Source organism: Danio rerio, chromosome 4 (genome assembly GCF_049306965.1).
Source record: "Danio rerio strain Tuebingen ecotype United States chromosome 4, GRCz12tu, whole genome shotgun sequence".
Taxonomy (NCBI): domain Eukaryota; kingdom Metazoa; phylum Chordata; class Actinopteri; order Cypriniformes; family Danionidae; genus Danio; species Danio rerio.
Window position 1 is genome coordinate 36,016,368 of NC_133179.1, and position 27,502 is coordinate 36,043,869.

The 27,502-nt window shown below is 34.1% G+C and overlaps 3 protein-coding genes across 3 annotated transcripts in view; 2 read left to right on the forward strand and 1 right to left on the reverse strand.

Moving 5' to 3' along the window:
• zgc:173607 overlaps positions 1 to 27,502 on the reverse strand; it is a 791,925-nt gene that overhangs the window by 336,224 nt on the left and 428,199 nt on the right. The gene's annotated exons all lie outside the window — the stretch shown is intronic.
• The window catches only part of LOC110439586 (uncharacterized), a 296,328-nt gene that overhangs the window by 92,745 nt on the left and 176,081 nt on the right, over positions 1 to 27,502 (forward strand). The window lies entirely within an intron of this gene.
• Positions 14,331 to 27,449, forward strand: LOC100538090 (uncharacterized). Its single transcript, XM_073947793.1, has 3 exons — positions 14,331 to 14,370; positions 15,316 to 15,480; positions 24,809 to 27,449. The coding sequence occupies exons 2-3, from the start codon at positions 15,396 to 15,398 to the stop codon at positions 25,801 to 25,803; spliced, it is 1,080 nt and encodes a 359-aa protein (XP_073803894.1). The 5' UTR covers positions 14,331 to 14,370; positions 15,316 to 15,395; the 3' UTR covers positions 25,804 to 27,449.

A 27,502-nucleotide genomic window follows, 5' to 3' on the forward strand; every position in this document is an offset into this window, starting at 1 on the left:
GACTGGAGATGTACTATGAAGCACGTGTGACTGATGTTGCACTTGGCCATTGGGAGGCATTCCACCGTTCAAGATTCCTTGCTACAAAAAGCAATATCACATCCTGTGATATTTCTCAAGTAAGATATATTTTATGAATCTTTTATAAAATTGTTAGTTCTATTCGAAGATGGCTGCATCTCAATATTCAATATGTTTTTTTTTTGTGTCTCAGTGTCTTTAAGACTTTACTCTTTAAAACAAGTCTGCAAAGACTGTCTTTGTGAGAATGATTCTGTGTTTTGTGCATTCTTATAGTTGTTAGGGTATTTTTTTGTCTTCATGTGACTGATAGATTGGTGAAAAGACATTTTGTGTGAGATCCTCCACATCAGGGCAATCATATACAGTGGACATGGAGTTTGAGCTCTGCACATGTCCAGCTGGCCATAATGGGGCACCATGTAAACACCAGGCAGCAGTAGTGCAAAATTACAAAATGGCCTCCATCAACTTTCTCCCCACAACAGCTGAAATGAGGGCTGAACTGCTAAAAATGTCCTTAGACATTGAATAGCTTAATTTTTTTAATCATACAAATTTTATGTGCTGTTCATCACCTTCACAGCCTCAGTTTCTCTTGAGTTCTTAAACCCTCTACGGCAAAATATTCCAATACCAAGCACATTAGCTCAAGGTAAGAAAATTCAAGTGGGACTTGACCTTTACTATACATGCTAAATTCTCACAAATATACAGTAGTATACAATACAGTTGTACACAATTTTTATAGGCATGCTTATCAGGCAAGAAACCTCTACTACTGATCATCAGTACCATCTTCATGCTCCAAATGATGGTTGGTATAAAGAGAGGCATGGTGCATTTTTATGGGTTCTCTGTCTATTTCTAATGGTAGCATATTGAACAGAAATTCTCTTGTAACATTTCATTTTGTCTGTGTGTATAACTTTAGAGTTGCATCAGCTGGACACGTCTTCCAACAATTTTGCAGAATTGTGTGAAACAACGCATACTCAAGAAGACTCATTCTCTAAACAACCCTGTGTGCAGGGTAACACAGAGGAAGGTGAGTCAATAAAGCCTGGATGTTTAGTTGAGCCCAAATAACCAGGATTTTCTAAGTAGTTTTTTTTTGTTGCATTTTACTTGCATTACTTTTTGCATTTACTGTTATTTATATATTTAGTTTTACTCTTATTTGTAGTTTGCACCCTGGAGAAAATGTTCAGCATTTTTTAATCAATTAAGAGTTTCCTGTACATTTAAACTGTTACTGTTCAACCTAAAAATACAAATTCACCATCTGAAGACTATTTACCCTTTTGGTAAGTGCTGCCAAGATCACAGATTACCTATTAAAGGTAAATGGATGTAAATAATAATAACAATATATAACAACCAAAAACTACTAGGTAGTTAAAGGCATGCAGTGGAGTGTTTGCGCAGGTGTATTCAGTTTATGTGAAACACATTTCTGTCGCATAATTTAGTTTCAATTAACACACCTCAGTTTTTTTTTCCAGGTCCAAGTATTTGTTGCAAATACTTTTTGAATTTAATTGTTTTTATTGTCTGTTTAAACAGCATCTACACCTCAGTCTCCTGTTAGACGAATGCTGGGAGCGCTTGGTGAACTAGCTGTAAACACAGACTACAGTGATGCCTTAACTGCAATGGCCAAGCAGTTTAAAAAAATACAGCACAACCCGGCCCAACTAATCTCTGCAATTTACAGTTTTGGTAAAGGAGTGTCTGCATCTAAACGAGCATCTGCATTAAGACGAGCTGCTAGAAGACCAGGTCCTATTATTGGCTGTCAGCCCACAGCAGTGGCCCGAAGAACTGTCAAGAATGGTTCTAGGCGGCATTTGATATCGGGGCGCCCCAGAAAAAGTAGTTCTGGTCCAGACCATGATGATGAGCTCAGGTGATAATGATTCCTGACAGTTTGGATCTGAAACCATGAGAGGAAGTGACTCAGGACAGCATCATGAGCGTTGTGGTGGCATTGCCTGTACTCGCTGGAGCTATGGAGCAGCACGAGAATTTGTGGGTCGAAGAATCCATGCAGTGGGGGGACCTGAACATTGCTGGAGCAGGGTGAGAATGAGGAGCCAAAGGCCGAATGAGCACCGAGGCATGGCCAGGATAAGCTGAAGCTGTGGGTCTGTGAAGTGCCAGAGGGTGGGCTGACCTGCACACAACAGTGAAAGACATGAAACTTTTACCACATCCATGACTTTTTTGAACATTTAAAATTTGAACTTTGTTCTGTTATGAAAGGTTGTTACAACTAAGGTGAAGTTCCAAATTCAGATTTTATTGTTTACTTTTATAGGACTGGTCAAAACAAGCAAGGGTCAAAAATGAGCAATTTAGAGTGTAGAGACTAGAGTGTTCTCTAGTGTGGCTGTGGGCATTTCAGCTGATAATCCTGACAAATTCAAAGTATTATATATTTATGTATAAAATGTATAAATGATTTGTTTATTTTTTTGGGCTGCATGTTATGAAGTCATATTTAAAATCAAATTTGGACACAACTTCAATAGTAATTGTACAGAAAAAAAAAAAGTCATTAAACGTCTTTTTTTTTAAGTGAAGTTTATTCATAAACTAATTTCGAGAGGATCACGTGCTTATGATTTATCACGTCCAGTCTCGCATTTGCTAATCACTAATCTTCCAATCATATGAGCCCTAAGGCACCTTAAATAGTCTAAGTTTTCAGTTCACTTTATCTTCGTTTGGAAGAAACCCCCCTCCTCCCCTATTCTCCTCCTTTACCTGCAATTGGGCGGCACGGCGGTCCAGTGGTTAGCACTGTGAACCACACAGCAAGAATACTGCCGGTCCTAGTTCGATAGGACCGGTGAGTGTTTCTGTGGGGAGTTTGTATGTCCTTCCCGTGTCCGCGTGGGTTTTCCCCGGGTTCTCCGGTTTCCTCCCACCATCCAAAGACATTCAAGATGCTTAACAATCAAGCTTGTCTAATTCCTTACGTTCCCTTAGCTACAGCGGCAGGGGAGTTCTGAGATCCACCGAGCTCAGGCTCCCTTCTTGCTCTGCCAACGGGAGGAAGCCCCGGGCTCGAGGAGCCCTTGAGCTCGGGGCTCTCTCCCGGGACAGCATGCCAAATAAGCTTTGTAAATCATCAGCTAAGTGTGAACTCTTGAAATGCCTCTTTTTTAATGTAAATGTTTAATGGTAATTGTGAGCTGTAATGTAATATTATATTTAATGTTGCTTTTGTGTACCATGTATTGTTGTGAGATTATCTATTCAATAGATAAAGCATTGAAACTGAATTAGAATTAGCTTTATTTTCCAAGTGTGTGCAAATACAAGGAATTTGTTTGTTAGGAGCTCTTGGTACCAATGTGAGGCTACATAGGGGTTAGGGTTATGATGGTCCACCCAGACAAAAAATGTGGGTAACACTTTATGATAACTACAAACTATAGATCATCTATAAAGCATTAGCAAATGGTGAACTCATTCTCTGTTAACCATTAACTTTACATTATCTGATGTTAGTAAGGAGTTTATAACTGCAGATACAGATGCTGTATTCTTGACTTATAAAAACATTTAAAATGTGAAATTTAGTTTGTACTTTGATAATTTGTTAGTGATTATTTTTTCATGATTAGTTTAACACATTATTCACAAATCATTTTTATTTATGTGTAGTTGTTTTTTTAAGATTATTTAGAATGAGTTTGTAAATGATTACTAAACTAATCAAATTAACGTGTACATATTATTTTGCCATATACTAATGATTTATTCATTATTTGATTTATTCATTATTTGAAATGCCTGCAGAACATATGTTGGTCTCATTTGCAGTTTTTAAACATCTAAACTCTGTATAGAAACAGGTATAGTTCAATATACTTGCGCTTCAGTTGATTTCCATCTGATATGAAGATTATGTGCAGTGTTGGGTAAGTTACTCTGAAAACGTTATTCATTACTGATTACTAATTATCATTAAAATAAATACAACAATTAACTTTTTAAAATCAATTTAATTAAAAACTTAATTAATCAGTAAGTCATGTAATTACTCAATATTATTTAAAAAATATCTACAAATCTCAAAGCATAGACAACAAAAATAAATCTTTTAATTCTTTAAATTTGAGTCTAACAGAACCTTTTAATTATTTTTTTAACTTAATTCCTAAACATATTTTAAATATTTTTGAATTTGAAAGCATATTTCATACAGACCATAAAGCATGTGTAATTGTTGGACAACTGTTACATTGTTTAGTTTAAAAATCGGGTTATTTAGCAAAATATCTGGATTTTGACAACAAATTATACACATACACTATGCAGCTTCTCTGAATTAATACCAGATATTGTCATAATCAGTCATTCAATTTAATGTTTTTATACTAGACAGGTTATGTTTGCATGCAGGGGCTGTACAAAATTATTAATAATAAAAACTGTTTTTAAATAAATAAATATTATGTTTGGGTGTGTTTTTTTGTACTTAGTAAAGTTTTCTCTGTTAACATGCTGTTTGTTTACTAAATGAATTTTAGGCACAATTTTTATTCATTAAACCCAGCCGTTATATAAAAGCTATAGACTGATTGTACTGCGTGTAATTTCATACACGCTTTGTTAACCTTTCGTATTTTAGGTCTTATATTAAAAAATAGTGTGTTCGTTGCATTGTGATATAGCTAGACCAATGAAATCGAGCCACAGACGTGAGTCACCGCTGCGGGGTGGGGTTTTCGCGTAGGGGGCGTGGTTTGCGCCTAACTGGTTTGGGAAAAAAAATCATGCAGATGCGGCGGCCGTAAGCGAGCCGACGCTGCGCATCCGCGCCAGAATCGGCGCGAGGGTAATGTGCGCTGCGGCCCGGAGCTGGCGCGACTCCATATTTATACACCTTATAAAACCTTTTGGTATCACATTGGTACTTGATATATGGTATTACAACCATTTGAATTTATACAACAGTAAACACAGGCTTTAATGTAAACACAAAGTGTAAGCACTGCGTTTAACCTTTGAATAAAGTGCAAACTGCATACATATTCTGTAACGAAAATAATCAGACAAATGACAAAATAAATAAATGTTAAACGTTTATTGATTGCATGAAAAAAATAGTACTAAAATTGTATAAATAATTTTGTAGTGCACAAGAATATCAATATAAAAACAACAATAAAATAACACAATAAAGACACACAGAAAGATTTAAACAAAAACTCTAAAAATTACACACAAACACAGATGTTTTTTTAAAACAACCCTGTTTTCCCAATAGACTTGAATTAAAAATTTGTAAAAAAACAGCTAAATTTTATATAAACCTAAATATAGAAACCAATTTAAGATATAGCAAAAAACATCTTAAAAATACCAATGACAATCCGTAAAATATCCAAGTCAAACTTGTAAAAAGTACTGCAGAATTCTGAAAACATCTTGAAACATTTTTTAATAAAACATTAAAATAATAATAAACAAACAAATATATATAGCAGAAGTATATATATATAATTGCAGAAGTATAAAGTCAAACTTTTTTTTTAAATAAACTTGAACAAAATCAATTGCACAAACAGCAAGACATGAGTGAGATGATTATACATTTCATATATATACACGTCTTGTGCAATTTTATATTTATAATTTTATTTGTATTACGTTTATTAAAAATGTATCAAGATGTTTCTTCAGAATTTGGCGCACACACATACATACATACATACATACCATACATATATACACACACACACACACATATATATATATATAAATGCAAATGAAAGAAACAAATTGTTCTAGTATCAGGGAACATCCTAATACACTTAAAATGTTGTTTAAAAAATAAAACAAAATAGTGATGTAGACATTTGACACATTAGCTTTCTCTTCTTTCTTCCTCCATCCCTGTCAGGGGCAAGTTGTAGCTACCTTGTAATGCATTTTTCCACTTCTTTATCAGTGGCGTGGTATGGACATTTGTCCTCACTCCATCTGTGATTAGAAGATAAACAGATAATTAGTAGTGAACAAGTACTAATGTAAAAAAAAAAGAAAAAATTAGGAAAAAAGTAGGCTACCTACGAAGCAAAAAAAAAAAAAAAAACAATAAAAAAAAACAAATAAACTTAAAACACTTTGAAATTAGCAAGAGCTTGAACTTACCAGTTTCTTCATTTGTTCAGGCTGCTCCTTTAGTTGATTTTCAAGCTTTTCCAAATCAAATTGGCCAAAGGAAGGTCAAATGTGTTTACATCTGGAATTTCATCACGTCTGTTTTGGTTTTGTGAGAATCAGGCCCAGCTGCTGCTTTATGACGTTGCATGATTTTAAAACTTCAGTCAGTCGTGCTAAAAAAGAAAAATAACAGATTAGTTTAAATTAACCTCTAGCTTATTCTCATACAACTTCTGTAAATACAACAGTGGGTTAGACACTGCTGATATTCTCTAGTTGATCTTTACTTTCTAGCTGCATTAAACCTTAACAAATTTAGTGATGTCTTCAATTCTTACAAAGACATCACGAGATGCAATAAGTTCTGTCTTGATCTCAAACTGCACTAGAACAAAGACTGTAAATGTTCATAGGTGTACTGCAGGAGTGTCCTAACTTTTTGGGCCAAGGGTCAGATGGAAAAAAACAAACGTTGTCGGGGGCCAAATTTTACATACATCACACAGACACGTGTGTGTGTGTGTGTGTATGTATATATATATATATATATATATATATATATATATATATATATATATATATATATAAATAAATACAGTTGAAGTCAGAATTGTTAGCCCCCCTAAATTATTAGCCACCGTTTATTTTTTCCCCAATTTCTGTTTAACGGAGAGTTAAACATTTTTTTCCACACATTTCTAAACATATTAGTTTTAGTAACTCATTTCTAATAACTGATTTATTTTATCTTTGCCATGATGACAGTAAATAATATTTGACTAGATATTTTTAAGACACTTCTATACAGCTTAAAGTGACATTTAAAGGCTTAACTAGGTTAATCAAGTTCACTAGTCAAGTTAAGGTAATTAGGCAAGTTATTTTATAACAATGGTTTGTTCTGATGACTTAAGGGGCTAATAATTGACCTTAAAATGGTTCATAAAGAAAATTAAACCGCTTTTTATTCTAGCCGAAATAAAACATAAGTCTTTCTCCAACATCATTTGGGAAATATTTAAAAAAGAAGAAATAAATCAATGAGGGGCTAATAATTCAGACTTCAACTGTGTGTAGATAGATAGATAGATAGATAGATAGATAGATAGATAGATAGATAGATAGACAGACAGACAGACAGACAGACAGACAGATATATAGATCATAACAAGAACAGCTGCTTAATTTAATGTATGTAATAGCGACACCCGGTGGTTATTTATTGAATTACGTTCATTTTTGTATAGCGGGCCAGATTCTATAGATATTTATAAAAAGCCTCGCAGGGCGCAGATGGCCCTCGGGCCGTAGTTTGGACACGCCTGGTTTACTGGAATGTACAGTATCTGTGCATCTTGATGGTGGTCTTAAGATTTCTGCCATAAGCCGCTTTTCCACTATCGTGCTGAATCGTTCTTTAAACAGAACTGTTCCATTCCGTGCCAAACCGGGCCAGACAGCACGGATACGGTTTCATTTTCCACTGTCGTGCTGCGACAAAGCTCTTTAAAACATTACACAAAACGCATCAGTAGTTGCCTTGGTAACGCAATGTAAACGGCTCCCTTTGTTCAATTAAAGTTAAATAAGAGCCGAAACTATTTAATTATTTATTTTTCATAAAAGCAAAAGCATGTGACTAAACACTGTTATGCTGCTCTATCAAATAGGGGTGCTAAATGTGCACCCTTATTTATTTATATGTTGCGCAGCTCTGGCTAAATTTTATTTGGAGGGAAAATTACCAAAATGTAACGTGATGATTAAAAATAATTGTAGGGGAAATAATAATATTTAAAATCTCTGAACATAACAGAAAAAAACAATGATAAGACAACAATAATAGTGCATTTGCATTATAGTGGCAAAAATATCATTTTGGACAGGCCTTGTCAAAGGTGAGCGGGCACTTTCATTAATAAAAACACAGCACATAAAATTATTTCATTTTTAACAATTAATTAAATTACACTGCGTATTTATATCAAAAGTTGATGATGATATAAAATATACTACATTTTGATAGTAAAATGAAACCATTTAAGCGATGGCTGTTATTTGTTTTACTATTCAAACATTAAATAACGAATGCAGCAAGTGAAAAAAAAACGAATATGAAACAACACATATATTGCAGGATTTAAAGCATATAAAGCACTAAAATGCTGCTTTATTATCTTTTTATTTTGATCATTTTATTTTTATTTTTATAATTATTTTTGTGTTCATTATTAACTAACAAGCTGTAGGCGAAATATTGCTAGACGTTTTAGAAAATATTTGCATAGCTATATTAAAGATCACCACAAAAAAAAAAAAAAACACAGAAACATGTTACATGCCTCATAAATGTCATATAACTTATGTATAACTGAATCATATAATTGCCTATAGCTGAAATGATGAAAATTGCTCATTTTGTTTTTATAAAACATTTGTCAAAACGTATTGATATTTTTTGAGTAAAAGCAATACTGACATTCAAGATTCCATATTTATTTAATTCATTCTTTCTTTTGACTTGTTTATTAGTGCATATGCTATAATATAAATCATACAACAGTACCTTGGACAGTTACAGTGCCGCTCCGTAAAGCTTTCAAGCAATGTCTTTTGAACGGCCGACATTACAACACGAACACGCCGTCCTTCAGGTGGTCTCGCCGGTATTAACAAGCTGTCCTGGCTTTGAATTAAAAAGTGCAATTATTTCCTCGTTGTTAAAAGAGTCTGCAAGTTCGTGTTCCATGGATATAGTGATGTTGTTGTGGAATTTGGACATCGACGATGCAAAGCGTGATTTTATTCGCTTTATTCGATGCGCAGCAGGAAAAAAAAGTCAGCAGCGCAAGTCGTTGGCATGTCTCTCCCGGATCAGAGCGAGTTTTGTGCTGTGAAATACAGCGCTGCGTGCAATAAACTCACATTCAGCAGGCGAAGTAGGTCTGTATTCAAGTCAATAAAATAATAACTTTAATGAATAAAATATCTTCGTTAGAATGTGATGAGTTATTCACTTCTCTGCCAGAGACTGCTCTATGGTTTTAAAACCCTTTTCAAACTGTATCGTTTAGACCTGGATCATTATTTTATATTAAATGTATGTAGTTTATTGAGGATGTCTGATGACTAGCGCGCTTCTGCTGAGCCAGCTGTGGTAGCTTAGCAACTGAGTCGCGACGTCAACACACAGAATCTGTCAGCACAGTTCAGCACGGTTGTCTAACCGTGCCGAGAATTCCGGGCCGAGAACAGTTTGTAATCGTGCCGCGCCGTTCCAGGCTCAGTGGAGAAACAACCGTAACCGTACCGAAGTGTTCTTAGAACGGTTTGGCACGATAGTGGAAAAGCAGCTATAGTCATTGATGGTGATGGTACTTGTGGTGCTGCATTGATTTCTGAAATCTTCATACCTACCTTTTATCCAGCCTCTTTGTTCAAAGTAATTTTTCTTCATCACGGTATAAATGTGTCTATACTGTCCCTTGATCAGATACATTTACAAAACAAAACATCACTTTAGTATAGTGCCAGGGCAAAACTCACAGGTTGTAATAGATCAATGACATAATGTTGACAGTATGTGTTTAAAATAATTGCAAACAAACCTGTTCTGTCTTTAGATGTATGACAGGCGATCATCATCCTCATCTGTCTACCAGTCAGAAATCACAGTTGCGTGTGGATGTTTGAGTCGAGGTTCCTCATATGCATCTATAATAAAACATCACATTGTTGTTAACCTCCCGTAAAGAAAAGTTCAAATCCTGAAATACTATCAAAGTTAATTAATGCCTATAATACCTATAGTGTAAATACTCAGTACACAGAAGGTTGCACAAGATTTATTCGGAGATTCATGCAGAGTGACAGCCTTATGAATCTGAGACATAGATTTGTAAGATGGTCAAGCACATGCATTATTCTGTACCCATGAAGATTAACCTACCATTGTGAAAAATGTTTGATGATGAGAGCCAATAACAATAAACCATTTCAGCTGTTTGTGAAGCAATTAGTAATGTAATGTCTGAAAAGCTCAATCTATGTTGAAAATGTATCAGCAGTTTACAGCTTATAATGGAATTTTAGCACACAACTATAACATGCCTATTCACGTTCAAAAGAGTGTGCCATTGACTTGGTCGTGATGTGCTGCAAAATGATCTCACTAACCTTTGTTAAACAAGAACAATAAGACTTAACCAACAAATATTGTTACCCATTCATTTAAATCAGAATTTATCACTGTCAATAACATAAAAAAAAACATCAAAATCTGCTTTAAGACGTTCAGTTTTACATTAACTGACCATTACAGCTTGAACAAAAGATATAATTGATTCACATAGGCTAACACATATGAATTAAAGTGCACACTAATATATTTCTCTTGGATAATTTAAAGAGAATAGTAAACAGTCGAGTTTCGATCATTTTTCGTGACTAACTGCATAAACAAGATAAACAATAATATTTTATTAATCCAAAACGATTAGTTTTTATTTACACATAATCACAGAATTAATACTGTTGGATAAGTATACGCCTGTACAATGATTTTTTCAACATCCACGGTACTTTATAATGTTAAATCAGGAAAAAAACACGTTTTGCCTTGTTAGTTAATGGATTAGTCTACAGAAACTTTCTTTAACGCAAAGTTAGCATACACACAAATTCGTTTCATGTTTTTTTTAAATAATTGCAATAGTTTTCAGTTACTACACACGTTACAATCTAACATTGTGTAAAAGGAGCAGGAACTTTCAGACGTGTTTGTAACTGTTAGCGTTAGCATACATTAGCTCCAGTCGTGTTTCTTAAAGCAAGTTACATTTCGTATCAAACTGTTTTAAATTACTAAACGCTGTTACAACCAAACACCGTGGAAATGTTTTAAGCTCTAAATTCGCTAATTATACAGAACACAAGCAGTAAAAAGCTTACCTTTCTGACCGGAATCCACGTGAATCTTTGAAAAACCAAACTTTTTCTTCTTGTGATCTTCGTGCCATGGTGGTTGACAACCAGCTTTTTGGAGCATTACCGCCACCGTCTGGATTGGAGTTTGGATCATGAGTTTAGTCACGCATGTGTTTATTATGAAACCAACTTCTGCTTTAAAAAAAAAAACAGTCAGCACAGGAGCGTGCTATCTCAAAAATAAGCAAATTTTACATAGTTTTTCTCTAGATGACATGTATAATCTATTTATAAATAATATTGTTTTGTTTGCGTCTAAACATTGCGACCATCCACACTAAATATTCTTTTTTTTTTTTTTTTTTTTTTTGCTATCGTACCATGAATATTTTCTCAAATTATCATTAAACGTGGAGCTAACAGATTACTAGATAAAATAAGAACTTAATTGGTTGCCATCAGCCGAGTCCTTGCCAGAAGCGGCCAGGACTCTACAGACAGACTCGGGCCGGATATGGTTGACCGGAATCGGGCCAGTGCTTTACAGCCGCATCACAACCGCATGTGCGCGAGCGAGCTGCGGGCCGCACTCGGCCCGAATAACACTCGCCGATGCCGAGTCGGAGCCAGAGGCGCCGGAGGGCAGCCGAGCTCGGGCCGATTACTGCCTGCTATCTGGGCAAGAAAGCAGCTTCTAGTCTGGAACTTCCACAGCACAGCAGCTTCTAAATGCACCCACTCTGTCTAAGGTAGGCTTATATATGTAGCAGCTGGGCAGAGTTAATCTGAAAGCAAGTTAAGCCGTGGCAACACTAGAGTTTTTGCTTTTGAAATTCTGTTGTACGATGCTGTGATAAAACAATATGATTAGTTGTTGATAAAAGTGAGCGATTGCTCCATATTGAAGTTTTTGGTACAGAGAGGTCATGTTTTGATCTTTTATAGGTCTCATGCACTCACGTGATGCGATTTTAAGCTTTGGTCTTACCCTTGTGGAGTCCAATATTAAATCTGTCATGCATCTATAAATTTATAATTAGAAAATAATTTAATCACAAGTAAAATTATTGTATAGGCAGTTTATAAAAGGTAATTCAGGGTGATTAACCTGCTCGATCTACACCATTTCTCAGAATTCTTTTTACCATGGTGTGTTTACAGTAGTGGACATGACATACAACAACAACTGCACTTGCTCCTGTAACTTGTTTGCAACAATGAAATTTAAATATCTGTGTCACATATTCATTTAAATAAATGGCTCATCATCATGTGCAGTCGTATTTATTAATAGGTGCCTGATAGGCCAGACCATTACCTGAATAGGATTGTTTTACATATAAGAAACCTGTTAACGGGTGTAGCTGCTCGCTCCAATACCAACTTGATAGGTAAAAGCATATTACATGAACAAGACCTGCCTTACACATGAACAAGACCTGCCTTACACCTCTTAAGACAAATAAGCATAGTGTCTATAACCATACATTCTTGATTGCCCAGATCATTACAATCGCTACATCTGAATGGTGCCTTTTCACACATTTTAAAAATAACAACCAATTTTAAGCATAGTTCTTCACCAATACCAGTTTAATACTTTAATGTCAGTTTTCATTTCTGTGTGAAGTCTGCATGTTCTCCCGTGTTCACATGAGTTTCCTCCTGATGCTCTGGTTTCCCCAAAGTCAATAGACATGCGGTATGCATGCAGTGTGTGTAAATGAGTGTGTATGTTTCCCAGTAATGGGTTGCAGCTGAAAGGGCATCCGCTGTGTAAAGCATGTGCTGGATAAGTTGGAGGTTCATTCCACTATGGCGACCCCATATTAATAAAGGGACTAAGCCGTAAAGAAAATGAATGAATATATGAATAATATCATCACATGAGTATCAGTGCTATCAGTTTTTGTATTTCTATTTGTTGTAATGGCCTGTTATTGAAATAAAAATAAATAAATAAAAAAAGCAGTGCGATGTGGCTGTATATCAGCAGTGGTGGAAGGCGTGTGCTATAGTGTACACTGAGCACTCGAGAGCGATTGTCCCTCTACCTGTTGTTTCAATCACCTGAGAACTTTGCTCATCTTCAGAACGCAAATGAAGACACTTTCGATGAAATCAGAGAGCTCCCTCATCTGTCATAGACAGCAAGAGTCCAGAGATGCTCAAAGGGTTTGACAGTGGTTTTTCTGGAAAAGAAACCAAAAACATTGTCAAAACCTGTGACGTGACTTTAGTGGTTCAATTGTAATCGAGTTCCAAGAACATGTTGAGTGCAAGAAAATGTTGAAAAAAGCAGCCATGTCCAAAGTAGGAGCTGTTGAACCATATAGTGGCTGCTTTTTGACCCTGTAGCCTATTCTCTTCATTTGCATTCAGCAGAAGAAACTTAAACAGGTTTAGCTCAAGTAGTGGATGAGTAAATGACAGAATTGTATTTTTTAAATGTGAACTGCCCCTTTAATGCTTCTGTAAGTAAAGGTAAATTAAATATTTTTACTGAAGATATTGCTAAAGAATGGCAGGAAACGTGGAACACAGATAATAAGAGACGACAATTCATATGAAACAATAAGAAACCCTATATAGGCCTATAAAGTTGTAAAAATAGAAAAGAATATAAGGGGTCATAATTATGAGGAGATTTGGACTCAGATATTAATAGGAAGTAATGTGTTGTAGACATGCAAGTCATCATGAACTGGATAAAACAAGTTTCTTAAAATTGTCTTAAAATGTTTAGATTAAAGGTTTTGATCAACTTTAAATACTAAAGTGTGTGTTTGTGAGAGAGATCTAATCTATTTAATTTTTATTAATATTTTTTATTTTTTAAATCTTTTTTATTAATCTATTTTTATTTCATTTATTTCTGCGTTTTCTCTGTATTTTATTTTATATCCATATTTGTTTGCACTACTGCCCTTTTTGCACTGTCTTGTTTGTACGCAGTGTCGCTGTACTACTTTTGGCAATACGAATGTACAGTTATTTGTCATGCCAATAAAGCATCTACAATGTGACAGAGAGAGAGAGAGAGAGAGAGAGAGAGAGAGAGAGAGAGAGAGAGAGAGAGCAGAAATAGTATAGAGTGAAAAACAAGGGAGAAATGTATCAATAAGTCATGATTGCAACAGTAAGTAGCAAAAAAGCTAAACAAAAAAGACTTTTATTTTGGCGTGATGTGTGACGTCATCAGGTGGCGCCGCTTCAGCGCTTTGATTCAACTGGAGAAAGGTTTGTGTTTTTAAATGTTTACGGATATAACACGATTTGATTAAAGTTTCAGGTTTTTCATCCGATGCTAAATTATGTACCTGCTCTTTGAAATATTATTTTAACCCTTTATGCAGCGTAGTACTATTTTATTCTCAGTAACCAAAGGCTATTGTTTGAAACAGAAAAGTGTCATGCCAGTTTTAAAGCAGGGTTTCCCAAACTTTTCAGCCCGCGATCCCAAAAATAACAATGCCAGTGACCTGCGACCCCCACATTCATTTATTTAGCTGTCTCTATATTGTTTACCATGATACTGAAAATATTCTGTCAGAATTAGCATGCAAGTATGACTTCTAAACAACATTAGTACTATCTAATTTACTGTAAACAATGCTGTACTTTGGTAATTATTAGCTGCTAATATGATTTTCATATTTAGAGTTTGCAAAGAATACTTTTAGGAAATTGCATTATTAAGGGGAAAGTCTGAATACACAAATATAAAACCAACTTTACCTCAATTATCTATAGAAGTAAAGTTGGTTTTATATTCAGATATTCAGACTTTCCCCTTAATAATATCATTTCAGAAAAGTATTCATTGCAAATTCTAAATAGTGAAATCATATTAGCAGCAAATGACTATCAAAGTACAACATTGATCACAGTCAAATAAACAGTATTAATGTTGTTTTCAAGTCACACTTGCATGCTAATTCAGATCAAATATTCAAAGTAACATGGTAAACAATATAGAGACTGCTAAATGAACGAATGTGTGAATATAAGACCAACTTTACCTCTATGACCCCTCAGGGGGTCCCGACCCTCACTTTGAGAACCACTGTTTTAAAGAAACGTTTTACCTGATTTCTTTTTGTTAATTACTCTCATATAAAGAAGCTGTTGAAGCAAGTGTTGAAGAGAAGTTGTTTCTGCTAATTTTTTATTTATTTTAAACAGGACATTTTTAAACAGGATAAAGTGTCCAAACACAGAGAAAACCTCCTGCTGAAGCGACTGATCTCCACACTGTTATAAAGATGGCGTTTATTAAAGAGGAGAGTGAAGATGTGAAGATTGAAGAAACATTCACAGTCAAACAGGAAGATCTGCAGGAACAAACAGGTTGATTTTCATTCTCAAAGACTAACTCAGTCATTTATTCCTCATTCAGATATATTTTAATAATAGGAATACTTAATTAAATTATAGAGGTAAAGTTGGTTTTATATTCACACATTTGTTCATTTAGAAGTCTATATATTGTTTAATAGAGGTAAATTTGGTTTTATATTAGCAGATTCAGACTTCCCCTTAATAATATAATTTCATGAAAGTGTTATTTGCAAACTCTTAATAGCGAAATCATATTAGCAGCAAATGACTATCAAAGTACGACATTGCTCACGGTCAAATAAACAGTGTTAATGTTGATTTCAAGTCATACTGGCATGCTAATTCTGATCAAATGTTTAAAGTAACATGGTAAACAGTATAGAGACTTCTAAATGAACGAACCAACTTTACCTCTATTATTGTTTACCATGTTACTTTGAATATTTGATCGGAATTAGCATGCAAGTGTGACTTGAAAACAACAATAACACTGTTTATTTGACTGTGAACAATGTTGTACTTTGATAGTCATTGGCTGCCAATTTGATTTCGCTATTTAGAGTTTGCAAATAATACTTCCTTGAAGTTATATTATTAAGGGGAAAGTCCAAATGTGCGAATTTAAAACCAACTTTACCTCTATAATTAAATCCATCTTTCAGCCCTAAATGTGTGCTGCCTAGTTCTCCTAAATGCACAAAAGCACTCATTGAAAGACAGGAATGAGTTTCTTTCTCACTTGTTCTCAGGTCTTTTGTCATTCTTTTATGTATTATTAGTCTCCCATTTTCTCTGCCTTCTTAAGCTTATGGCTTTTCTTGTTCTTCTACTGTTTTTAAGGGTCCCTAATCACGAGCACTATACAAAATAAATAAAAACAATAAATTAATAAAAGGTTAACTGAGCTGCAGTTGACCTAAATATTCTCATAGAAGACTCAAATTTTTGGCCTTAAAAAGTCTTTAATTTATTTATTTTCTTTAATCATTTTAATCAAGTCTTTATTTTCCTTTGTTCATGTTTTTCTACCCAATCTGGCCAAAACCCATACAATCACCAACAATCCATCTCAATAAAACTTTAAAACTTTAATTCAAAAAGGTCATTTTAACTATATTTATCATAATATTTAAATTATTTTCCTTACAATAACATTTGTTATTTTTTATTATTTTTTGCAAAGTTTATGTTGGGAAAAAGTGTATGGATACAAGTAAAGGCTTGTTTTTACACAATATTTAAAATCTTTAGCTTAGAAATATCTAAAATATTGTAATCTTATATTATTCATTTATTATTGTATTATTAAATCATAATATTTTTTTAAGGGCAAAATAAAAATCTTTTTCATCTGGGCCATTTGAAAAATTCCTTAGCTTTTAGCCCTTTATGAGTATAAATTTTCATTCATAATGGTCTTAAAAAGTCCTAAATTTAATTTGGTGAAACTTGCAGAAACCCTGGTTTAAAGCATGTCAAAAACGTGGATGCCCACAATTTTAAACATGCTGAATGAAATGGACACTAAAGTAATTAATTATTATAAAACATTGTACAGTAATCTAAACTATATTGATGATGTTGTGGGACAACATAAGGCAAAATAAACAAATTATAGTAGAACAATAACGTTTAGCATTGCACTGACTACAACTGGCCAACAAATTAGTCTAAAAATGACTTTTGCTGATTAAGAAATGGATTTCAGCATGCTGATGATATGCAAACATTTGAGTGTAAAGTTCATTAGATTATTGACCATATTCTTTGTGTACCAGCAGACATTGAAATCTTTTTGTTTAAGACTTTATTAAAAAAATTAATTTTTAGATCCTAAAAACAGTGTTATGCTGCTTAGGCATGGGACGATAACAGTTTTCAAGGTATAAAGCTGACAAAATATTCTGCTATATCATTCCTACTGTACACTGCAAATTTTAGATAGTAGATTTAACTACCTTGGAGTTAAAATTAACACTCCCTCAGAGTTTATATGGGAACCACTATAAGTGTTAAAAATAACACTTTTGAAAGTGTTAACATTGTCAACACCAAGAGAGTGTTAATTAGCAAACTCTTATTGTGTAAAATATCTGTTAAATTTTCAAAAAAATACCAGCAGCTGTGGTTGCCAGAATCTTTCTGTGAAAAACATGGAAGTTTTATATAACCGTATAATTTTACAAAAATTAACCATATTTCATGAACTAATACAATGTTCATTTAACAAAATCATAGCTTAATGCAATAAAATGTAAAGTCTTTAGATGCAATAATGTTTTCATGTGTGATTGCAATTAGCAAACAGATTTTGATTTAGTAACTACACAGTTACCTTTATACAAAAGAAGATACAGCATAACATCAAATTTTCTCAGTTCATCTTGGACTTGAACAGAGACGCTATTATCCTCCACAATGGTGACACAAAAACCGTTTTGCTGTTTTTCTTTTTTTTTTTTTTTCATTTTTAGATTTTACGGAAAAATACCAGCAGCTGTGTTCGCCAGTAATCTGCTGTTTTTAACATTCATAGATTCAGTTTACAGAATATTTCTGTTAAAAACACATTCCACAGTCTGTATTTTTTAATCAAACTCACATTGCAAATTTTAGATTTGGTAGATTTAACTACCTTAGAGTTAAAATTAACACTCCCTCAGTGTTTATATGGGAACCACTATAAGTGTTAAAATAACACTTTTGAAAGTGTTAAAATTTTTAACACCCAGAGTGTTAATTAGCAAACTCTTATTGTGTAAAATATCTGTTAAATGTATGTCAAAATACTGACAGCAGTGGTTGCCAGTCATCTGCTGTTTTCAACATTTTACATTCGTAAATTCAGTTTCCAGAATATTTCTGTTAAAAATACATCCCATAGTCTGTATTTTTCATTCGAACACCTGTAAGCCTTAAATTCCAGAGCAAAATCCTAACTAGTGTCCTCACTACAGAGGGCTGAACACTCAGACAGTGATGAAGTTAATGAGACAATTAAGTGTCTAATTAAAGGAGGATTGAGAATTGTTGATGAACAACTGTTAACAAGCAGAATCACTGAAGGACAGAAAAACACAAGCCAAAACCAAAGATGAAATCAACTGAGAAAAAAAAATTCTAAATAAAATAATAATCAATAAAAATAAAACAAATTACACAATAAAATTTTTTATTTTTCAACATCTTTAAAACAACTCACCACATTAAACAACTTATCATGGAGCTTCACCTATTACTGACCTTTGACTTTATTTCTGTCATGTGAACAAAAGCTCTTAATAAAATTTCTGTTGTTCATTTGAAGTCACCATGATGGAGGACAGAGTCTGCTTTAGTCAGGCTCTTCAACTGCTTGCTCTAAACGTCTTTTATTTTGGCTGCTATAGATAATGTTAATTACACTAATTAAACATCTAACATGGAAAGCCGAAGGAAAATTAAAGTGTCAGTCTGAAGAGAATATTTATGAAATCATAGCCATCCTTTCCTGTTTGTTTTCTAATTCAATATCATATTAGTTATATGTGAGAAATAAATAATATACATAAATGAAACCACTGAAGCTCCAATAATATATAATAAAACAAAAACCATATTTACAATGAGAATGTTTGATCTATGGCAGAACTCAAAAACACACAGACATCAATAATTAGTCTTTGAATCTCAATAATGGTGACAAACAAAAACATAAAAATCAAGTAAAAAACACTCTACTGAAATATCACCTCCCAAAAACAACACAAAATACAGGAAAAGAAAGAGATTGTAAGAACATAAAGCTGCATAATTTATTCATGCTGCAATGCATGCTGGGAGCTTTGTACTATGCAGGCACCCAGCATGCATTGCGGCATGAACTATGCAGCTTTTTTTTTTTTTTAGCAACCATGGTTGAGGTTCATATGTTGATTCTTGATGCCTGTGTGTCATATGAACAAGCTGGAGCTTGAATGTTTAGTGCATGACATTCTAATTATTAATTGCATCCTAATTGTTGAATTTTCTATGAAGAGCAGCAAACTGCCAGTAGTATTGTCCCATGCAGTTTTTATACAACTATATTTGCATATCTTTATGAGTCAACTTATTAAACACCTGAAATTATATCTATAACAATTAAGCACAAACAGTATAGTTTCTCTTGACCTTTCTTGCTATAGCTGATGAGTTTTGGAAACACAGCTATAACAGTCCCAGAAACATTAGAATATAAGAGTAAAGCTTCAAGAGCTCAAATAAGCAGCCTCTGATCTCTATGATGGTGAGGTCAAATAAAATATTTTTAATAAAAAAATATAAACCTCTGTTCATTGTCAAATATTCTTACAGAAAAGTCAAACTGTATCAGTGAAGCTGCTTATACTATTATTTAATGGAGTTGTTTAATCCTCTGTTTTATTTCAGTTGGTTTGGTGTGAGGCTGTGTCTGTAGATTTATTTCTTCCTTCAATTTCTTATTCCTTCAGTGATTGTGCTTGTTAACAGCAGGTGTTCAACAGCAGGTGTCTGAATTCACTTATTTGTGGTCATTCCCTCTGTCTAGTGGACTAAACTAATTGACTAATTTAAGGGCCAGGTGAATGAGGGTGTGGCGAGATTTCAGACACTCTGATTAGTTTCTCAAATAAAAGGGTTTTCTACAAAGGTAGATACATGTTACTCTGTGTGACAAGGAGGCAAATCAGCTTCTAACGCAGAGAGGGTTATTTTACCTTTATCTAACTCTAGAATTTTAACACTTTACTCTGAATTACCACAACACTTAAAATTTAACACCAATGAATTTGCTGTGTATATGTAAGGTTTTTATGTTTTAAGTTTTTCAGCCTGACATGTTTACTGCTCCAAAATACTTTCAAAGTTTCTCAAAAGAAAATATATTGTGTTCAAAGGGAAAAACTGTTTGTTTTTTTACCCACACATATAAAAAATAATTCATTTTAGAGCAGTAATCACAGTACCATGAAACCGTCATATTTTTATTCAAGGTTATTAGTATTAGAATCTTATACTGGCCCATGCCTGATGCTGCTTAATGTTGCAAAGTCAAGTTTTCTATTTTAATTATTTTTGTTTGTATGTATAGTCATGAACACACTTGTTTGTAGAGCAAGTAGTGTTAGTTTTCTGCCATTTATTATTCCTGGTCATTTCTCCAAGAGGTACTTGAATTTGAAGTTCTAAAACATTAGCATATGGGATCAGGTCACTGCTATGACATGATTGACAATTTATGTATGTCGCTGTTTTTCTTTGTGCTCTGTTTATGCTGAGAGCTGATGCTGAGTATTTTTAGGGCTTTTCACACTTCAAATGGATAATCCTGAGTCATTTCCACTCTGAATAACAAAATCCTGGGTTATCAGTAATCACGTTCCATACTGCTCATGCTATATCTGGGGCTAACAAATAATCCTAGATGTTCATTAACAGACATTACACATTCCCAACCACCGGGTTAACATTATTATTTGTATATTTATGTTGTCACTGTCCCTGATTAGACAAACAGCAGGTCACCTTTTTTAAATGGCATTTCTGCATTTTGTCAGGTATATAAAATGTCATCATGTAGGTCTTCAGCTAAGCCTCAGGACATGCACAAAGGCAAGAAAACAAAGACAAATATACAAGTGAATGAAACCAAGTTGCAAAGTATGTCATCTATGTATGCTAGTTCCCTTCAAAACCCAGGCAGTGTTTCCTCTAGAATTTTTTCCAGCTGTAGCGGCAGGCCTTTTTTAGACAGATCTACCAACTACGTGTGGTGTTATTTCAATGACAAATGTCGTGACCCCAGTATTAGAAGTCGAGATCACATTTATGTAATAGCCTACAGCATGCGGATCTCTTTTTTTGTACATTTATGAATGTCTCTAATTGACCTACAGAACGATATTAATGCGTCCTGAAGTAAAGTGAAACGGCTATAGATCGTGTTTGCTGGCCTCACGCATCTGTCAGTCAGCCAGCCAGTCAGTCTGTCAGCACTTATTCTTAACGGGGTAAACAAATAATACACAGCACTACTACGATTACAGAGAAGTTCACGCTGTTATAATTCACTCAACCTTTTAATACATTTTGACGTTTAATACGTTATTACTGGCTATTAAAAAAATTAAATGTTTTGAATGAGAAGCTGTAATGTAGCCGTGGCGGGATGAATTTTGTCATGGTGCCCCGCCATGGAAGAATGAATGTAGCGGAAACCATGCCAGGGGAGCAAATATATACATTTTCTACCCCATTAAAGGCTTCTTTCTCTTTATGTAGTTAATAACAAAAGATATATGTATTTTTGGCTGTGAGACATAGTTTGGACAAAGTTGTCTGTGATTGTCCTTTTGTAAAGTCATGCAGTGTAAAACTCCCTGTCGCCAATCCATCTTGCAGTGTAAACAAAGCAGTAACAAAACACTAACCCAGATAGTCATGCAGTGTGAAAAACATCCGTAACACGAATATTTTGAAAATCATGCAGTCTGAACTCAGCATTAGTCCCTTTATTCATCAAGGGTTACCACAGTGGAATGAACCACTATCTTTTTTAGCATATGTTTTAAACAGCGGATGTCCTTCCAGCTACAACCCAGTACTGAGAAGCATTTGCATAAGTTATATCAGTGTTTCCTTTAGGATTTTTTCCAGCTGTAGCGGCAGGCCTTTTTTACACAAATCTACCAACTACCTGTGGCGTTATTTCAATGACAAATGTTGTGACTGCAGTATTAAAAGTTGAGTTCGCATTTATGTAATAGCCTACAGCATGCGGATCTCTTTGCTTGCCCAGGTAAAAAAAAAAGAAAAAAGTGCACTAAAATGCACTTTAAGTATACTTAGTACACTTTTTTCAGTAATGTACTAAAAGTGCTCTATTTTCGCACACTAATTTTGTACTTAATGTACTAAAAGATAGTATTAAGTATATGTTAAGATAAACTTAATACCATCTAAGTGCACTCAACTGTGCTATTGAGACACCTGGAAATTGAACTAAAATGTGCTTTTAACATACTATATCTGTATTTTAAAAAATATGTTTAGTTACAACTAGAAATTAGCTTGAACCCTAATTTTAAACATTTATAAATATTTTTGAGAATAGCTTAAAGTATAATAGTAATATATTAAAACAATATACAAAATGTGAAAAAGTGTGCTAAAATACAATTTAAGTACACAAAGTACATCTTTTAAATAATGTTCGAAAATTGCTCTATTTTTACACACTAATTTTGTACCTGATGTACTAAAATATATTATTAAGTATATGTTAAGATAAACTTAATACCATCTAAGTGCACTCAACTGTACTATTTTAAGACACCCTGAATTTGATCTAAAATGTGCTTTTAACATACTATATCTGTATTTAAAAATATATATTTAGTTACAACTAGAAATACACTTGAACCCTACTTTTAAACATTTAAATATATTTATGACTAATTTAAAGTATAATAGTAATATATTAAAAGAATATACAAATTGTAAAAAAAAAAAAAGTGTGCTAAATACTGTATTAAAAGTGCTCGATTTTCCCAAACTAATTTTGTATTTAATGTTCTAAAAATTAGTATTAAGTACATTTTAAGAACAGTGAAAGACCAGTTGCGATGAATAAAAACAAAAAGTCAGGAATGAAATAAAATAGAAGGAAATTTAATTACTTTTTTTGTAGTTTTGACAGGAAGAAATCAGCTTCAGCACTCTCCATGAGCTCCACAGATCGAACCTCCTTACATTCAGGATACAGTGATATTTATGCTAACAGAGTCAACAAACCTTTGTCGTTAGATTGTTTAGACATCCTCACGTAATTGGTTAGACAAAAGATAATTAAGTAGAAGGATAAACAGTCCAGAACAATTTTAGAATATGCAATGTAAAACATGTTTCCTTAGATTATCATATTATTGACTACACTGGATATACACAAACATATCATCCCTTCTGCATGCCCTTTCTTGGCTTTCCTGATCATTCCTTGTCCCACAACACACACATACTTCAAGACAATAATGTTTTTGGTAAGATTACCACACTCAAAATCAATTTAAGTGTTAGTGATAATTGTGCATTCACATTAAGTGTACTTAAGTACAACTTTTGGGAAAATGTACTTCTACTATATTACATTACTAATAGATTTTTTATATATTAACTTATTTTAAACTTAAACAGTGTACTAAAAATCTACTAGTGTTTAAAGCATTTAAAGCACACTTTTGAAAAACACACTAATAAAACTCTTTTTGGTGTTTTTTTCTGTAGTGTACTTTATTGTAGTGCACTAAACACTTATTTAAGTATTACTGGTATTTAAAATATTTTTGTCAAGTGTACTAAAGTCCTGCTGAAGTATAAACATACTTATTTAGTATATTTATAGTGTAAAACCATCAAACTTTTATTTAACACAAAAAAATAACAATGTACTTAAAATGTATTTGCGGGTATTTAAGTGTATTTTAATTGCATTTAATTCTATATTATTTTCACCTGGGATGTCATCTCGCCATTTCCTCATCACAGTTTACAGAAAACGTGGCATTAAGCATTTGCACAAGTTCATTCATTCATTTTCCTTCGGCTTAGTCCCTTTATTCATCAGGGGTCACCACAGTGGAATGAACCACCAACTTATCAAGCATATGTTTTCAACAGCGGATACCTGTCCAGTTGCAAACCAGTACTGGGAAACATTTGCATAAGTTATTTACAATAATGCAAACTCACTAATATAAGCTGAATTATCCGCACTTGCTATGAACATGCAGGATTTTTGTCAATCGGGTCTTCTATAGAAAGTTATAAATGTTTAAATCCAGTGGAAGATACACATAAGGGAACACAACAGGAGTAGTCTAGAGCGAGTGCATTTGATCATTTGCATTTAAAGCCACAGGCACAAAAAGAGCTTGGTTTTCCTCTGACCCCCAAAATGAAATATTCTGCAAGGTACATGATCTGATTTTGAGCCGAAACCTCAGACACATTCTGGGAACACCAAAGACTTATTTTACATCTTGTATAAAAAGGTTCATAATAGAAACCCTTTAAAGGAAAAGTTGCTGAGTCACGCAAAAATGAAAATAGCCTTATCATTTACTCTCCCTTAATGAGTTATCCCTGATTCTGTTGAACACAAAAGAAGATATTGTAAAAAAATGCAGGCTTTCTTTGTGTTTCAAAAGAAAGGAAATGTTTAAAACCACATGACGGAGAGTAAATGGTAAGGTCATTTTTATTTGTGGGTGAAACATCCATTTCATGCTTATCACTTTGTGGCTTCATACTAAAGTTCACTTTTTTGTTGTTTTTTAAGATCTGATGGTCCTGAAAGAAGAGACACATCAATGGAATGAAATGGAAGAGAAACACCAAGACATGACGACTGATGAAAAACCCACACTGACTAAAATGACTTCATCATGCAGAAGACCTCGGAAATCCAAATCTAAGTGTAATTTCAGCAGTAAACAGAGTAGAAAGAGTTTCAGTCAAAAGCCAAAGCTTGATGTTCACATGAGAGTTCACAAAGGGGAGAAAACTTGCACCTGCAAACAGTGTGGAAAAAGCTTCTATAAAACATCAAGTTTAACAATGCACATGAGAATTCACACTGGGGAGAAGCCTTACACCTGCAAACAGTGTGGAAAAAGCTTCTGTAATACAACAAACTTGACAATGCACATGAGAATACACACTGGGGAGAAGCCTTACACCTGTGAACAGTGTGGAAAGAGTTTTTGTCAAAAAGAAAACTTTAAAACCCACATGAGAACTCACACTGGAGAGAGGCCGTACACATGCCAACAGTGTGGAAAAAGCTTCCGTCATGCAGGAAGCCTTGCAGTGCACATGAGAACTCGCACTGGAGAGAGGCCATACACATGCCAACAGTGTGGAAAAGGCTTCTATCATGCAGGAAGCCTTGCAGTGCACATGAAAGTTCACACTGGAGAGAAACCTTACACATGCACAGAGTGTGGTAAAAGTTTCACATATAAAAGCTCACTCAATAACCACATGAGAACTCACACCGAAGAGAAGCTGTTTGCATGTGCTCAGTGTGGAAAGCGCTTCACAACCAAATCTAGCCTCATGAACCACATGAATGGTCACACTGGAACCATAGTGTTCACATGTGATCAGTGTGGAATTAAACTCACACGCAAAGACTACATTAGGCGACACATGAAGACCCACTCAAGAGAGAATCGTTTTAGATGCAGTGAGTGTGGAAAGGGCTTTACCCATAAAAGAAGTCTCAGCGCTCACATGAAGCTTCACAATGAAGAGCAGAGTCCTGAAAAATGAGGCCTTGTCCACAGAAACACGGGTATATTCAAAACGGCAGCTTTTTCATGTAGCTTGGCTGTTCATTCAAGTGAAGTTTATTTATAAACTACTTTTGAGAGGATCACATGCTTATGATTGTCCACAGCTGGTCCAGCATTAGCTAACCCATGATTCACCAATCAGATGATTCCAATCTCACTATAAATAACCAGAGTTTTTTTTTTTTACCTCAGTTATTGGTTACATGCAAGGCCGGATCAAGCTGAACTGCCGCTCTAGGCAGAGGACAGTCACGCCGCCCTAAACCCCAATCTAAACTGGGGTTTAACAACCAGCTCTAAACTGGTTTAAATCATATCTGGATTGTAGACAGCAATGTGTTCAAATTAACGGTGAAAAGTCAACACTTCAAAAATGCAAATTAGGTGTACCACAAGGCTCAATTTTGGGACCTTTGCTTTTCTGTTTGTATATAAATGATCTACCTGAAAGTTGCAAGGAGGTTGGTTGCCAAATGTATGCTGATGATACAATTATTTATGTAACAGCAGAAAATTCACAGAAGGCTGCAGAAGTGTTAACTAACCAACTGGTCTTTATTTCCCACTGGCTGAAGGACAACTGTCTAACTCTAAATTACAACAAAACAGTTTCAATGTGTTTCTCCTCAAAAAACAGAGCACTAGATGCTTTTAAAATCCAAATTGACCAAAAGGAAATTAAGGAAGTGAGTGAATTTAAATACCTAGGTGTCATCATAGACTCGAAGCTTAAGTTTGATGCCCACATCAAGAAAATGTCTAAGGCCATTAAGACAAATTTAAACTGTTTTCGTATGATAAGACCATATATATCTCTTAAAGCAGCGCAAATGTTTGTGCATGCTATGATATTTTCACGTATGTCTTATTGTGCAATAATCTGGGGTCAAGCAACCCAGTCAGTTGTTAAGCCTGTAATATCTCTTTACAAACAAACTTTAAAAGTAATGGATCAGAAACCAATAAGATGGCACCATTGTCAAATTCTTAAAAAATATAATTTGTTAAGTTTTGATAGTTTTTTAAAGTTTTCGTTTTTAAAAAACATGTTTAAGTGTATACATGGTCTTGCTCCTAAAGTAGTTTGTGAGTTAATAAATAAATTTAGTAGTGATGGGGCGAAGACTAGAGGGGCAGTAAGTGGGAATTGTAGAATCCGCAGATGCAGAACCGCGGTGGGTCAGTCATCCTTTTCAGTAAAAGGTTCACATCTATGGAATGCCATGCCTGTTCATTTAAAGTTACAATCAGAACTCCCAGTTTTTGCTGTAAAGCTGAAAGAATGGTTGAAATCTTTACAGCAATGTGAACATTAAGCATTACTCTTTCAGGTTGGTCCCATTTACATTTCTCTTTATCCATATGGACTTGCATCTTATGTTTATGGCTCTGTAAATATTGTATTTGTTTGTTGTATTGTGTTTTATTCTTGCCGGTTTTCTTTATTATTATAATTTTTTTTTTTTTTTTTTATAATGTAAAGCCTAACCAGGGACGAGGGCTGCAAATTAGCTTTATGCTATAAGCCCTATGTACACAACATCGGTTATCTTTGTATAACAATGTCAAGTGTAGTGTCCCTGTAAAATAAACAAGCAAATAAAAAAAAATAAAAAATAAAAATCCTGTTTTGTGTTGCTAATCTTCCAGCTCTGGGTAACAGCCTTGCAGCAATC